Source organism: Petaurus breviceps, unplaced genomic scaffold (genome assembly GCF_028583685.1).
Source record: "Petaurus breviceps papuanus isolate PSGF00001 unplaced genomic scaffold, PetGlider_PUasm1.0 84, whole genome shotgun sequence".
In the NCBI taxonomy this organism is placed as follows: domain Eukaryota; kingdom Metazoa; phylum Chordata; class Mammalia; order Diprotodontia; family Petauridae; genus Petaurus; species Petaurus breviceps.
Window position 1 is genome coordinate 2,378,812 of NW_027186645.1, and position 16,759 is coordinate 2,395,570.

At 37.3% G+C, this 16,759-nt stretch overlaps 2 protein-coding genes across 3 annotated transcripts in view; one reads left to right on the forward strand and one right to left on the reverse strand.

Moving 5' to 3' along the window:
- COG5 (component of oligomeric golgi complex 5) overlaps positions 1–16,759 on the reverse strand; it is a 496,196-nt gene that overhangs the window by 102,873 nt on the left and 376,564 nt on the right. For both annotated transcript variants that reach the window (XM_069106989.1, XM_069106988.1), the window contains one exon: positions 15,180–15,261. In XM_069106989.1, the coding sequence (XP_068963090.1) occupies positions 15,180–15,261 (82 nt within the window). The remainder of the gene's footprint in view (positions 1–15,179; positions 15,262–16,759) is intronic.
- The window catches only part of DUS4L (dihydrouridine synthase 4 like), a 338,318-nt gene that overhangs the window by 50,764 nt on the left and 270,795 nt on the right, over positions 1–16,759 (forward strand). The gene's annotated exons all lie outside the window — the stretch shown is intronic.

The following is a 16,759-nucleotide window of genomic DNA, read 5'->3' on the forward strand; positions in this document are numbered from 1 at the left end:
TTTAATACATCTATCACTATTTTCCTCCTGTCATTTTCATGGATGCTAGAAAAGCTAGCTATAGAGTGCTAAGTACCTTGCCAAAGGATATATGATTTAAATCTTGAGACATTTTGACAATTCATTATTACCATCTCCAAAAGAGAAAAACATACTTCATATCACTTTTATTCACAAAATGTCCTAAAAAAAAATACTCCAAAGACAAAAATAATTGTTAAAACACCATGCTATAGAAATGCTTCAAAAGTAAAACAGTTCTAAGAGTGGCTTACTCAAAGTTGGAGATTCTATTTCTACCTATTCTATTGCCTAAAATGTGGTCTAAAGACTTTTTTTCCTTATTGGTGACGAAACATGGTAAAAATGGATCAAAACATTTGTATATAAAAATAAATGCAAGGGCATTAAAATACAATTTAACTGGTAGGGCAAATCCTAAGTCATCAGAGTCACTGAAAGGAACACTGGACTAGGTATGAGAAGATCTGGGTCCCACTTTTGATTATAAATGAGACACTTAAAAGTTCGGAACCTTATTCTTCATCCATAAGATGGGGGTGATAATATATGCTTTATCTATATAGAATTACAAAATCCTAGGAGTCCTCTAAGTAGCAATTTTCTTTTTTACAATATTCCTGATAAGTGGCAACCTAGCATATGCTTAAATACTTTCACTTATAGAAAATCCACTATGTCATAAGGAAGAAGGTAATGTAATTGTGATTTACAATGATTCACAGTGACATCAAAATATAAGATAGTGTAAAGGGTAATGAAGTGGCATGTGATGGGCATAAATGGGCTGCGGCATATTACCAGTTATACAATTAATTATACAAAAAGTATAAAAGATATTTAAGGATATAGGACACAGAAAGGAGCTAGTATGGTTATCAGACAAGAGCAATAGAAGCACAGCCCAAGTAATTCCCTGGTTTCCAGAAGACTGTCAGTACAGAGGACAGATACTATATAGTGGATTTATGGGAGGATTTGGATAATAATTACCCAGGATGAAAAAGTGTACATGGATTGAATGTCGCATTGTTAGAGTAACTGTCCATACCAATGAAATCACGGACCAATTATAGTATAATGACTGACAGATTTGATGACAAACTTCAGTATATAGTAATTCAAACCTTACCACAGTTATTGGATTAAAATATATAGCATGTTTTCAATGCTTCTGCTATTTTATAGCTGATTTTTTTCCAGTACTGTCATGTAAATGCCATGTAATTCTCTTGAAATATAGTATACTTCAGTTCAAGTTGCTCACTTGTTGAATAAAACACATGAATGCTACTTAATTCTACAAAGTTAACAGCTACTTATCATAAAATTTGGCTATACTCTATAAAGTTTTCAAGTTTTTCTTGGGAAAATTTTCAAATGTTTAATTAAAAAACCATTTTAGGGGCAGCTGGGTGGCACAGTGCACTGGCCCTGGAGTCAGGAGGACCTAAATGAGGCTTCAGACACTTAACACTTACTAGCAGTTGTGACCTTGGGCCAGTCACTTAACCTCAATTGCCCTGCCTTCCCCCCTCCAAAAAAAACGCAAAAAAAAAAAAACCACTTTAGATGACTTTATAAGCATTTATAAAGAGTACACTTAAAAACTGACATCTAAAAAAAAAGATTTTCAAATTCCAAATCCTTAGAGTGGCAGTGCTTATTTATTTTCCTTATATCCAGGTTTAGAAAAGAAAAGAAATGAGCAATCCTCACTACAAGCTTCTGAATACAATAATATATGTGAAGTGTTTCGCAAACCTTAAGGCAACATTTGTAATATAATGACCATTATTATTTAGCAGCTGCAATTGAACAAAAGTAATGGAAAGACATAGAAATAAAATTTTAACTAATCAGGACCCAGGTTGTTGTGTTTGTCCTTCATTTTCAACGAGGACCATGACATCAGGGAAATGATGACATGACTTGTATTTGACTTTGATTTAAGTGAGAGAGGGCTGTGCAAGGTCACCAGCCTCACTTTCTCCTCCAGAGCCATCTGGGTCCAGTAGCCAGATATTCCTCAGGACAACTGGAGATGGCCCATAAATAATTAAGAATACAGACTTTCTCAAAGTATAGTTTTAAATGTTTATGGTGTTAGTGGAGCATTTTTTTCTTCTGAGTGACCTGAATTCATTATACATTAAACTTTTAGATTAATAGGTGCTTAATAAATGCTTGGTTTTGACTATCACAACATAAAGTTCTACTAGGCATAAAATCTGATATCCCAAAGGATATTTCCCAAAAGCAAAATGTATTCTCCACCTATTTTCTGCCAAAATATTTCTTCTTTTTATCATTAGGCAATCTGTTGTTCTGCTTGATACTTTGAATATTTGAATGTTTGCATATCCCTAGAGGTTGTAAGCAGTATGTTATCCTTTGGGACTGTTATATGCTATATGTTATATGTATATACACATATATATATGTTACATACGAAAAATTATAGGTGCTTCACGAGTTCTTTTAGAGAACTCCTGAAGGAAATTACTAATGACATTATACCACCAAGACAAAGAGGTTACTTGAATGTGAAGTGATGACAACAATAATAATAATAGCTAGTATTTATATAGTGCTGCTAACTATGCTCCAGGCACTGTGCTAAGCACTGTAATAACAAGCAGCCTAGCACAGGATGGACTGTTAGGCAGGTTCTTTGATCTGCTTTTCTAGAAAAGACTGCTCAAAAAAGAGTTAACAACTCTACTTTTAACATTTACTAATTCAGGGGAAAGGTTAGCACCCTGAAGGTTAGAAAAAGTACAAGCAGAGAAGTTAGCATATAGACTAAGACACAGGGCTCTGACTGCCTGAATCAAAGTAATACTGCTATATACTTTACAGAACTCCCTGGATGGAGAGAGCCTTTATATCTGAGCAGTCAAGGGCTTATGGGTACTTACAGTCTCGAAGGAAATCAATACCCCAAAGCAATATACCAACCTTGCAGAATATACAATAAAAACTTGACCCCTGATTGGCTCAGAGCCAGAAGGCACCAAACCTAGTTGACTCAGCCTAGTCGTGAATTATCAGGGTTGGAAGGAGACTAATCCTTCAAATGTTTACAATTTAGCCTAAGTCTGGGAAACTGAACTCCAACAAGAAGAAAAAAAAAACCCAAAAATCTCACCTTGCTTGTGCTCACAATTCACAAATATTATCTTATTTGATCCCTACAATAACCCTAGGAGGCAAGTCCTATTATCATCCCCATTTAGAGATGAAGAAACTGAGACAAACAGGTTAAATGACTTGTCCAATGCCACATAGATATTAAATGTCTGAGGCTGGATTTGAACTCAGGACTCCCTAACTCTGGGCCCAGTACTCTACTAAGCCACATAGCTGCCTGTAAGTGAAGAGGGTTTCTTTTAACTCTAGTTATATTCCAGTTTCAATAACTTTTCTAGCTATACTTCATCACTTCCAGGTGTTTTGGTTTTCATGGTGTGAGTACTACCTTCTCTGACTTTTAACAGCAATTTGATAACTTAGTTATATGTTGTTTGAAAATTTCTATGACTAAGAGAGGATGCTGGGAAGATGGCAGAGTAGGTCGGAAAATTCCAAACTCTGAAGATTTTCCCCCACAAAAGAGTTAAAATAGGGAACAAAGGGTGAACAAAATGTGGGTAGAGATAAATAAGAATAGGGACGCAGGGGCAGCTAGGTGGTGCAGTGAGTAGAGCATCGGCCCGGAGTCAGGAGGACTCAAGTTTGGTTCCGGCCTCAGACACTTAACACCCAACCAAAAATACTAGCCATGTAACCTTGGACAAGTTACTTAACCCCAATTGCCCTCCAAAAAGCAAAAAAAAAAAAAAAAGAATAGGGACACAACCAGGGTCTTCTTGGGACAATTTGAGAAGATCAGAAGAAAAATGCCAAGGAGGTTTGGTCCATGTGAAGGGTAAACACCTCCAGGCCAGGTTCCATTTTAACAACAAATAGCAAGCCCTGGGGTTGGTTGGTTTGAGAAGCTACCTCCACCAGCCACAGAAACTTTTACCCCCAGATAGTGAGGGGAGTTGGGTATTTGAACCCAGGAAGATAGAGAACCTCTGCTGACCAGGAACGCCAGACCCAGCTGTGCTATGCAGAGCAGCGGGGCAAAAAGGAACCAGCACATACCCAGTGAGTACAGAAGCAGTGGGGCAGAAAGGCCTAGCTGTGGGCCCTTACAGAAGGTTGGAAGTTTGACTTTGGTTCCAGGCTAGAGGGAACAACTGAAGATCTGGGGTAAGAGGCACCATCTCCCATACCCCAGGGCTAGAAGTGATAACAAAAATTATTAGCACAAAAAAATGCACAGGCAAAGGATAAAGAATCCAACTACAGAAAGCTATTATGGGAAGAGAGGTGACCAGGGTCTATTCAGATCTTCAGAGGAGGAACCTGAAGTAAAGACACCCCCAAAGAGTAACATCAAATGGTCACCTGTCCAAAAACAATTCATAGAAGATCTTTAAAAAAAACCTTAAAAATAAAATGACAGAGATGGAGGAAAAACTTAAAAAGAAAAAATAATCCAAGAAAAACAAGAAGGTTATGAAAAGAAAGTCAACCAATTAGAAAAGGAGATCCAGAATCTTAAGGAAGAAAATGACACGCAGAAAATCAGAATTGGGCAAAGTGAAGCCACAGAAATCATAAGAGATCAAGAAATAATTAACCAAAATATGAATAATGAAAAAATAGAAGAGAAAGTGAAACATCTTATAAGAAAAACAATAGATTTGGAGAATAGATCAAGAAGAGAAAATATAAAAATAATCAGACTAACTGAAAGTTATGATCAAAAGAAGAATCTTGATACAATAATTCAAGAAATAATTTTTTAATTGTCCTGAAGCATTAGAATGAGGCGGAAAGTATAAATAGAAAAAAATCCATTGATCACCACTTAGAAGAGATCCTATGAGGAAAATTCATAGGAAAATCATAGTCAAATTCCGAAATCCCCAGCTCAAGGATAAAATATTAAAACATCAAGATTAAAACAATTTAAATATGGTGGTACCACAATTAAAATCACACAAGACCTAGCAGCAGAGACATTAAAAGACTGCAGGTCTCGGAACACAATATATAGAAAAGCAAAAGAACTGGGGCTCTGGACAAAAATATCACACCCTGAAAAGTATTATCCTGAATGAAAAAAATGGACATTTGATAAACTCTCAGACTTTCAAGACTTTGTTAAAAGGAATCCTGAACTTTACAGAACCAAATGACATAAATATAAATACCAAATACCAAATCATATATATAAATATAAATACCAAAGACTAAGTATAAGGGATTCATAGACAGACTGTTTATATACATACATATATATGTATATATAAAGTATGTCTAAGATTCTTATTAATAATTGGGCAGCTCATAAGAAAGACTGGGGTAAACCTGTGTATGATAGGAATTTAAAAAGTAAAACCAATTAGGAATAGCTAATAAGAGTTAACTATTTTATACAAATGAAATGCAAGAGGAAGAATCTGTACAGAGGAATTAGATGAGGAAGGATGGCTAGTGGTTCTAGTAATCTACTTTCATTGGGAATGGATTTAAGAGGGAAATATGAGTATAAATGTCTTCTAAATTTAGAAGAAATAAAACAGTAGGAGCATAGGGAGAGGGAGAGCACAAGGAAAGGATCTTTAGAGGAGAGAATGAGGAAATTAGGGTAACAGGGGAGTATAGAAGGGTGTTTAGATTTATGGGAATGGGAGGATAGGAGAGGAATCCTTGGACGGGGTAGGCAAGTACTAGGAGGGCAAGGTGGTAGACAGAAGTACAGTAGAGGAGGCAGGAGGGTTAGGAAACAAGAGATTGTTTGGGGAGGGTCTTCAGGAGGAGTTAATGAGGTCAATAAGTGATTAAGGGTGGGAGGCCACCTGGGGACTACAAACAATGGTGGGCTAAGCCGGTTCAAGGTCGGATTGATATTTGATAGGCTCAAGGGTGGGAAGTCTAGTAACAGACTTGCCTCATGAAAGTCTATATCCCTATATCTATCTATAGAAGGTTTAAATTCCTTCACTTACATCAAAGAATCATGTATTAAGGAACTACTAATTCCAGGACTGACTGGTGCTATTGGAGTAGCATAAGATTATGAATGTATGCTTTTTAAGCTTAAGGAGTGGTTATCAGGTGGGAAACAAAGCTAACAGAGATAAAACAATTTGAGAGCAAGCCCTAAACTATACTGGTTAAATACAATGGGAATTCAGAGCAGGGTGAGATCCATGTGGACTGGGCATTCAGTGAAATCTTAAAAAAAAAAAAAAAGGCCAAGGTCTCCCACTGCATCTGGGGTCATCTCCAGTTGACCTGATTTATATCTGGCCATTAGACCCAGATGGCTCCAGAGGAGAAAGTGAGGCTGGTTACTTTGCATAGCCTTCCCTCACTTAAATCCAATTTACTAGCATGTTCAGGCATCAGCTCCCAGAGGTAAAGGTCCTTTCCAAGAACAAAAGACAAATAACAACAAAAACAATGGAGGTGGAAAAGCAGCAGAGCCTGGAAGAAGGAGGAGTACTTAATAGAAGCAAAAAGGGAGATAGGCAGATTCTTTGGATAAGGAAAAACTCTACAAATCTACTTGACTGAAGTAGGAAGTATCCTACTAAGAGTACTGAGAAATCAGATGGTGGAAAGCAGCATGGTATAGTGGAAGGAATGGTAGATTTTAGACCAAGATGATTTTATTCTGGATACTGGCTTTGTCAATTACTACCTATATGACCTTGGGCAAGTTAGTTAGTTATCAATATTGAAGGGGGGTGAAGGGAATTTAACTAGAAAACATATTTTAGCTCTAAACCTAAGACCCTTTGAAGAGGGATTCAGACTTTATTCAACCAACAATTCATTCAACAAATACTGAGTTCCTAAAAGATGCAGATGCTATGTGGGCTAATAAAGATGTATTAAGACACAGCCATATGCTTTCTTTTTTTGCTATTACCTAGCTAGCTTAAAATGTTAGCTGCCTAGAAAAAAAGTCAACAATTAAGTAATTTAAATACTGATCAGAAGAGACAGTAGGTTATTCATTTTATAAATGCCTTAAAGAATGGGTGAATCTCTTTACATTCATTTACATTCATACAATTACACACTGGTATGTGTAATTCATTTTAGCTTTGTAATTGCTATGGAAAATATGCTAATATAGTCAGTAGCAAATAATATTGGATGGGGATAATAGGTATCCTACACACGAATTAAGGTAAATAATTTAAAATATTTCCAAAGCTATTTTAATAGGTTACATTTGCAAATAAATTACGAACACATTACAAATAATCCCTGCTTGTTCATGAGAGGAAAATAACAACGTACCTTTATTTGGCAGTAATTACACTGAATCTTAAAATAAATACACTATAATTTGTATTTTCCCCTAATTCTAAAGGTACTGTTCTATTCACTACCTTTTTTTATAAATTAGTGATATTTTTCTGAATATTTAAAGTCAAGTTTCATACTGTAAAAAGTAGGTATCATGGTAATTTACTGCTTATATATTTTAAGTTCTTGAGTGCATTTCATCAAATATAATGGATTTCCCTGACTGGGAACACTGCAAATCTCAAGTTCTTCTCCTGACCAGGAACCATTAAAATGAAGAGGTTACCCACAAAGAGTGTTAGGGTTGCTCTGGAGACCCCAAAATACCAACATGCCGGGTCCAGGTCGTGCCGTATGAATTCAACTCAAGTCTTCTCTCAGACAAAAAAAAGTAACGTTTAATAAGAGTTTGTTTCTATGGGACACAGAGTAAGTCTGTGCTAGATCATTCTATGGAGCTCTCACTATTCTATGGCACTCTCACAAACATGAAGACAAAATGGGGTCTTATATACAGAAGGTTGTGGGAGGAATCTAGGGGTGGTCTAGAGGGAGTTTGGGGAGGGTCTTCAGGAGGAGTTAATGAAGTCAATGAGTGATTAAGGGTGGGAGGCCACCTGGAGACTACAGACAATGGTGGGCTAGGCCAGTTCAAGGGTGGATTGACATTTTGATAGGCTCAAGGTGGGAAATCTAGTAACAGACTTGCCTCATGCAAATGCCTCATCAAATGAGACAATTTAATCAGAGCTCAAAGGGGTTTCCCAGAGCCTGTACCTCAAGAACTCAAGGAGAGTTAGAGGGGGCTCCCAGAGCCCATACCTCATCAGTCCTAATTGAAAAAAAAAATCACTATTCCTAAAATATCTTTGCATATCTTAAATTTCACATGTATATGTGTTGTGTCTGGTTTTCCCCAGACTGCCAGGTCAGCTCTGCCTGATCAGCCAGCATGGCCTTTTAATAAAGGGACCATTCTAAAATTATTACTTGGGTCTTGCTCAAATTAATCAAGATACAGTACAACATTTGGAGCCCCTAACGAGATTTGACATAATTTTGTGTTGCTGTCCAAGGCCCAAGATCCTCCCTCAGCCTCAGGGGATGGAGGCCCCTCAGCTTTGACTTCCTTGAGCAACCAGCATCTGCAATTTTCTCAGAGCTCAGAACTCAAGGCTGAGAAAGTCCAGACCATCCCCTGACATGGATCAGATCACATTTAGGCTCTTTGGACCCAGATCTCTGTGTCAGCCTCCGGAGGTGAGTGATTATCTGTCTGTCGTGTTTGTGTTTTGTTTCTTTCTATTTGACCGTCTATATCTAACTTCTGTCATCAAAAAATTGGCCAGAGAAACTGTTGGACTTCCGACTCTCTCCTTATCTCCCCTTTGGAGAGAGATAAGAAAAGGAGAGGGGTGGGGAGGAAGAAGCCCTGGCTACTTCTTGGGGAGCCAGAGAGATTTTATTGAATAGGAAGAGCTCTCGGGCTCAGCGGTGGGCATTTGCTCCCCGAGATTCATAGGGGGATTAGCCCCTGATGAAGTTCCAGGGCCCCAGGTCTCCAGGGTGTATTCAGGACCTCCAGTTTGGGAGTCCTGTTTCCTGGAGGGGGGGAGAGCTAGAAGTAGCCATTTGTACAGGGGCATCTCTTCCCCAGGTAAAGCTTGAGACGTCGGGCCTCTTGCCCATCAGTGGTCTGGTTAATGTCTGTTTGTCTATCTTTTTATGTGTCCTTTGTTCACTTGAGCTCATTCGCTTCCTGTTCAGAATCTGCAGGAGGTAAACAAGCGGGTAGGGACTATTATTTGTCTGTCTTTTTTATGTGTTCTATCCATTCTGTGTTCGTATAAAGTTTTGTCCTATCCTGGTACTGTTGAAATTTATCTATCTATGTATCCTATCTCTTCCTAACTGGCCGTATTGGGCCTAACTCGGGGGGGGGGGGGGGCACATGGATCGTCTGAATGGCAAGGGCTGGCCAGCCTGGCTCCTGGGTCAGGCCAAGGGCGGGACTGACTGACCCCCATCCTGAGCTGCTGCTGACTCAGGCTAGAGAAGGTGAAGACCCCCCCCAGCCCTCAGCCACTTCTGGGGGGTAGGGAGGAGGAAGGAGCTGGTGGGAAGGAGTACTCTGCCCACTGAAGTGGAAAGGGGGGGTGGGGTTGGGACCCGCATAGCCCCTCCCTTGGGAGGATATTGGGCAGTTGGGAAATTTCTCTCTGAAGCTTCAGAGGAGGGGCCTTCCCCAGGACAGAAACTCTCCTGAGTCCTCCAAAAACTCAAAGGGGGATAGGGGCAAAACTTTTTACTGTGCTGCTCCTTCCCCTCCTCAGTGAGCACTGGGAAGGTGGGAAGGTGGGCCCCTCTTTGGGAATCCCTCTCCTCCAATCAAAGAAGCAGGTAGGTTAGATCTCTTGCCTGACCAATTAAAGCCAATTTAAGTGTGGAGCACTGGGATTGGTAGATTCAAAGCTCACTTTCAAAAGGTCCACCAAAATTCTCCCTGTTGTTGTAATAATTTGAAATTTTTAAAATTTGGGAAATTTACAATTTCTTTACAAAATATCTTTGCAAATTCTGAGAATTAATCATTAAAAAACTGGAAATAGGATATTGGGATTGCTTAAAAAAAAACAAGTTTTTTAGGATATTGGGACTGCTTAAAAAAACAAGTTTTTTTAGGATATTGGCATTGCTTAAAAGAAAGAAGTTTTTTGCTATCTCAGCTTGACTTGTTCCTTGAATTTGTAAAAGGAAAATTAATAGCATTTGTGAAACATTTGTGATCAAAATTGTATAGTGATTGTAAAATACAATGACTGGCATATATTGGTATCTCTCTAACTTTGAATTCTTGCCAGAATTGATAAAGTCAATTATTATATAAGTCATTTGATATTCATTGTTATTTTGTTGCCATCTTTCTGAGACTGTATTATGTTTCTAAAAGTCTATTTAGCTAAGTGAACTTAAGAAACATTTTTGAAGTAGGAATAGTATTACAGCTATTTTTAAAAAAATCTGAATTTCGTATTGCATATATATTGGGTTTTTATGTTATAAAATTTGTTAATTTAAAACTTATATTTGGGTTACAGTCAATAATAATGCTGATATTTCATTTAAAATTTTGGCTAAATTATGTAATTTGAAAAAATTATGAACTCTGATGTTAAAAACAATTTTCTTATTACTATTCTGAAGCTGTTGAGTCATCTAAGGATATAGATATATATGTTAACCTGGATGTATGTGAATATACATTGTCTTGGGAAATTTATATTAGGAGCATTTTTACACCAAATTATTAGTTTTGGGGAATTCCCACATTTGAATGTTTATTTTATAATTATTATGTTTGTTAACCTTAAGTGAAACCTTTCTTAGGGTAAGGTTTGTGTCAATGAATGGTTATTCGATGAACGATTTTCTGTGCAAAGCAATTTGGAAATTACTAAATTAAAATCACCAGATTGGTAATTACTTGATATTGGTTTGAAGTTTAAGTTTAGGTACATCATAGTTGTTTCCGATATTGTTACTGGTAAACATTGGTATTATGAATGTTATAATAGAAGCAGTTTCTCATACTCTAAATGCTGTTAAATTAAGAATTATACTGTCAGAGGAACAAGAAAATGATGGTGAAGTATTAATTATGATATTCTGAAATGTAATTTAGGGAATCATACACTTTTACATTTTTCTTTTTTATAGGAAGTTTCAATTCATAAATCAAGTATTTACAATAGCATGCTTAGGAAAAACTACTTGTTAGTAATTATATGAAGAAAAGACCCTGTGAATCCTCTTCTAAATTAGAATATGGAAAAGAGGGTTTAGGTATCCCTAGAAACAATTTGTGGGCAAGGTCCTAAACCCCCTCCCCAAAAAAAGGGGGAGAGCGAGTAGGGCTTGTTCCTGGACCTGGCTTCAGCCACGTTTTAGCTACTGGCTACAGACCTAGCCCCATATGAAATAGACAGATCTATCCAAATGATTTTGCGTCCCAGCTGTTTAAGTAAGGGAATTATTGGGTGCTTGGAATGATGGGGTACTTGGGTACCTGAAATTTAGGTTAATCAGAGTTACTTTAGTTGAGAGAAAAGAAAGATACCATTTTTAACACCAGGTTAATTCTTTAAAGTCTATTTATGAAAAGCTGAACAAAGCAGATGAGAAGGTTAGGGGACAAATGGGGTTCATCCAGTCCCTTCTGTTTCCAGATAGTTGATAACAGTTTAAAAGTATGTTGAGAGAGCATGAGGAAGTTTTGGGAAGGCAGAAAGATTTATAACTTGGGTTTGTAATTAATAGCTCAATCAAATTTTAGATGGCCCTATCTGAAGGACACTGGTCCATATTTATTTGCTATTTAATAAGTTGAGGGACTGTAAATTTTACTATTTTTCTAAGCTTGATTACAGGAGTAGTCATAAAAGCCAATAATGGGATGGCAGAGGCTGCAGGCTTTGAACTGTTCAAGGTGGATGTCTGTGCTTGGAAAAGTTTGGGGACAACCTCGGACACTGCCCACGTGGGATCTCTCTGACTTTCCCAATTGTGCCTTTTCTTTCTGAAAAGGAAACCTCCCACCTATTTATACCTAAGCCTTGCTTTCAGCACCTGGTGACTACCTGAATGACTAGCAGAGATGGCTCGTGCCTGGAATCAAACAAGGCTAAAGAAGTTTTCCTTCTGGCAAGATTTATGACATTGTCCCTCTTTTTATTCTATAGCAAATTCACTGAGAAGTAACATTCAGGGCCAAATAAATGAATAAATATAGAGATAACATCCTTCAAAGAAGGAGATAAGTAGTAATAAGGCAAAAAGTAATGAAATAGGTGCCTGATTGACCAGCATAGTGAAGTTTGAGGAGAGCAACAGGATCAGACTAGATGACACCTAGGAAAAAATACAAATGTATAAAATTGGCTTTAAAAATTTCCTGTTATGTGATTTCATGATTTGAGCATGTTTGGGAATAAGATCAGAGGTTTGGATTTTAGATTTTAGCACAAGGATTGTATAAGATAGTGTTAAGGGTGAAGCTAATGTTAATTTGTTAATGCATCTGTCTGATAATTTTACAAAGGGCAGATGAAATCAATTTAAAAAAAAAAAAGGGTTTTCGTATTTTAAAGGATTCCTATACCAGGTACAGGGTTTAGGAAAGGTAGAAATAACAAAGAATAAATAAATTGAAAATTCTCTGTAGTTTCAAAATATGGAACTAATTTTAAGTAATTGTACTAATTTATATTAAGTCAAAATTATCTGGTCATCTCTAGATCTGAACTGGAGAAGCAAAACTCCTTTTTAGATTCTGTAACTACATGAGGCATCTGGGATTTAAAAGTGTTGCTTAAATGAAATAGGTCACTGGGATACAAGGAATTGTATGTTAGTTATGAATGTTGTGCCTGGTTTTCCCCAGACTGCCATGTCAGCTCTGCCCTCCCCTACTGGGTCTCTGCCCTTTCCCCCAGTCAGCTCACCTACATAGAAGTGGGTGGGCTTCTGGGTCAGGAAAGGGAGTTTCAAGATGTGTACTGACCAATCACTGCTTATGTAAGGCCCCCTTTATAAGCTGAGGTTCTGCCCCAGATCAGGGCTGTGGCTGGCTGCTATTGCTATTGCTGTACCTGAGACATGGGGTGGTGCCGGATCAGCCCGCCATGTGGCCTGATCAGACAACATGGCCTTTTAATAAAGGGTCCATTCTAAAATTATTACTTGGGTCTTGCTCGCATTAATCAAGATACAGTACAACATATGAAGATTAGATACATTTAAATATTCAATCCTTTACATCCTGTCAGAGGTTGATATTATATCACTACTTTGTGGTAGCAATGTAGAGAAGCAAGTCATTGGGGTGATGACAGTATATGTAGCTAAGGGTCTGGCTGGGTCTGAATAGATCTGTTTATGCCACATACTGATAGAGAAATGGGACCTATACCCCTAAAAAGAAAGACCATGTCCTTGAAAGCAACCCAGTCCCTGAATTTTCCCCACATATTTCAGTAGCTCAGATCACTGGTGTTTGGTCCAAGGCATCTGGCCCATCCCAGCCCACCTAGATACTCAATAATCCTTTTAAAAGCCCCTTTCACTGTGGCTCTCCCAACCACTTAACAATTTTCATTATCTGTACCTGGCCCATCCCAGGCTATTTACCACTCTTATTTTTTTTTTTTGGTCTTTTTGGAGGGAGGGAGGCAGGGCAATTGGGGTTAAAGTGACTTGCCCAAAGTCACACAGCTAGTAAGTGTTAAGTGTCTGAGGGGCATTTGAACTCAGGTCCTCCTGACTCCTGGGCCAGTGATCTATTCACTGTGCCACCTAGCTGTCCCATCCACTCCTTAATCCTATTTAGACTCTTGTGTCACTGTTGCCCCTGACCCACCCCAGGCTACTTACCACTTCTTTTTTTTTTTTTTTTTTAAAGCAATCGGGGTTAAGTAACTTGCTCAAGGTTACACGGCCAGGTGTTTCTGGGTGGGTGCTAAGTGTCTGAGCCCAGGATTAGAAATCCAGGTCATCCTGACACTGGAGCCGGTGCTCTTACTCGCTGTGCTACCTGGCCGCCCCAACTTACCACTCCTTAATTCTAACCAGATCTTCCCACAGTCTTTTTTTGTATTAAAATATTAGTCTCACCCCCATTAAGATGCAGATTCCCTAAGAATCTTGCCCACTCCTATTGACATTACAATGGACTGAAAGACATGGTTGAATTCTTTCTAGGCAGACTGGACTTGTATCTTGACATTTTGGGGTTCCCAGTAAGGAAAACTGCATCAATACCAGATAAGGTAAAAGACCTCATAGTGAAGAAGAAGAAGAGGAGGGAATGGTAGAGCTTGGATGAAGCAGGGAGGACAGTAGTCTCACCAATGGCCTCTCCCTGCCCAATTTCACAGCTTAGCATACTTCTCTTACTGCCTTACTCTGAAGGGGCTGTGGCTTTAGGTTCTCAAAGACAATGGTAACAAAGCCCAAGCTCAAGCAGGTTTTACTAAATTAACGGATTTCAACTATAAGGCATAATGGACTGCGTGCCCGTTTGCTGAACATCAGCCAGTGAAGTTCAGAGAGGCTCTGAAATATATTGGCCACAGGAAGAAGAACTTGTTTTCTACTTAACAGCCCCTGAAAACTATCTATTGAAGTAAAGTTGGGCTCAGCTGGAGAGGAGGGAGGACTCACACTTAGGATATCTTTGAAGTACTGAAGAAGAACCATGCATACACACTGGCTGTCTAGCCTGGTTTTGGTTACGTTAGATGCTATGTATTTAATTTCCTAGACTTATGCTCTTCTATTGTTTGGTGGCTGAAAGGGCAAAGAAATTTTATCATGGTTTTTGTTTAGGTCATTAACTTCTTTTATATGATAAGAATGCTTCAACTTTATATTAGTCACCAAACACAAAACCTTTGTAACTCTTTATACTTAATACTTTTAAGTTCCAGAGGATAAATAATTTCAGAAATAATATCTCAATCTTCAATATGTTCTGCCAATCACCCTGACGTGAAAGGAGAAAGTTGTGATTGACTTCTTCACTTTTTGGATTTTCTTCTACAGTTGATTACTTTAAACACAATTTGCATAAATATCTATAAAATTTCTAACCTAAAATTAGAGTTTGGGATAATAAGTAGTTTTAAGAATAAAGACATTTTACCACGATATCAAAAGTCCAAATATTATTGAATAATAGTAATATAGGTGATATTAGTAGATCTCAACAGAGTACTTACAGTTTGTGGCTGTTTGAAAATGAGAAGAAAGGGTATCAGTAACTGCATTCCAAAATGTATATAAAATTTCTGCCTGACCATCCTAGAAAATAAAAAAAGTGAGATTCATTTGAAAATTTATTTTTAAGACTGTAATGACTCAAATATAACATTTTAAACAACATTTAAAGTTTATTTCAGTAAGAAGCTAAAGCAGTTTTCTAAAACAATGGAAATATGAACAATAATCAAAATATAAAATGTTTACTCAATTTACAGCAATCCAATTTTTATATTTATAATGCTCAATAACATCAATGATCACTTTTAGAGGTGTAGCAGAGGTATAGATGAAATTGACAAACAAAAGGCAAAACATTCCCATGCCAAATATGCTTAAGAGATAGATCTGCCTGAATGCCAGCAATGAAACTATCATCAGGGGCTGCTTCTTTGCCCAGAACTTGCCTTCAAAAGTGAATGTATGCAAAGGAAAGAAGTTAATGAACCAAAAGCTTTTTAACAGAAGAGGGAGGCTAGAACGTTATCTCTAGGGTAAGAAGAAAGAGATGGAAATATATATTCTGGCACAAGGAAAATATTAATATCTAAATTGTTTTAGTAAAGATTTGATGTGGTACTTTTAGGTGGTATACAGCATATGTGTTTTGTGGCTATAAATCATAATAGAAATAGTTATCACTTACATAGTGCTTTAAAATTTGTAAAGGATTTCATAGCCATTATATTATTTGAGGCTCATAGTGGTCTTAGACATCTATAATGCCTAAAACAGGATGATGTCTATAGTGAACAATAACAATTACAAAATGCATCGATAATGCTTCAGTTTTCATTTCCGGAAAGTATATATGTCTATATGACTCTCTGTCTATTTGTGTGTGAGTGTGCTGAAAAACACTCTGAAAAATATAGCTAGGTTCTAAATAGTGTGAACCCTATAAAATGGCATTATTCAAATTTGCATTATTTGCAGTTATAATCATATGGAAAATATGGTAATTGGTTCTAGTCCAATGGAAATACACAATGAAAATTCAAATAATGTGATTTTGCATGAAATTTATTATTGGGACTAATCAGAACCTAGCTGCAAAACTTAAACATTTCTTGATCTCACTTCTGTATATCCTACTATTCTTAATGCTAGTGATTTCTTTAAGTAAATATGCTTCTGCTTGGATTTTGCTGAAGTGAATATTGTAAGTAAAGGGGTATCTGAAAACTATTGTTGTCAGAAATACACATTTTTAAATCTTTACTGGAACTATAGGATCTTTTTTGGTCTAATTTAGATATAAAGGTAGGTTCTGAATACAAATACCATATTTTATGGAGTTTTAGAGGTTGACTTTAGAGCTAAAAGTACTTTTCAATGAATTCTAGAAAGGCTGGTGATATTTTTTAAAAATCCAATAGAGCAGAAATAGCAAACTGGAAAGTAAGAAAAGATTACTATAGACAGGCAGCCAATGACTTAATAAAAAGGTTCAATTGGGGTGTTTACAGAAATGGAAAACACAAATCTATGAAGAGATATAATTCAAAAAGCACAACATTAAGTCATTTACTAAAAGCAA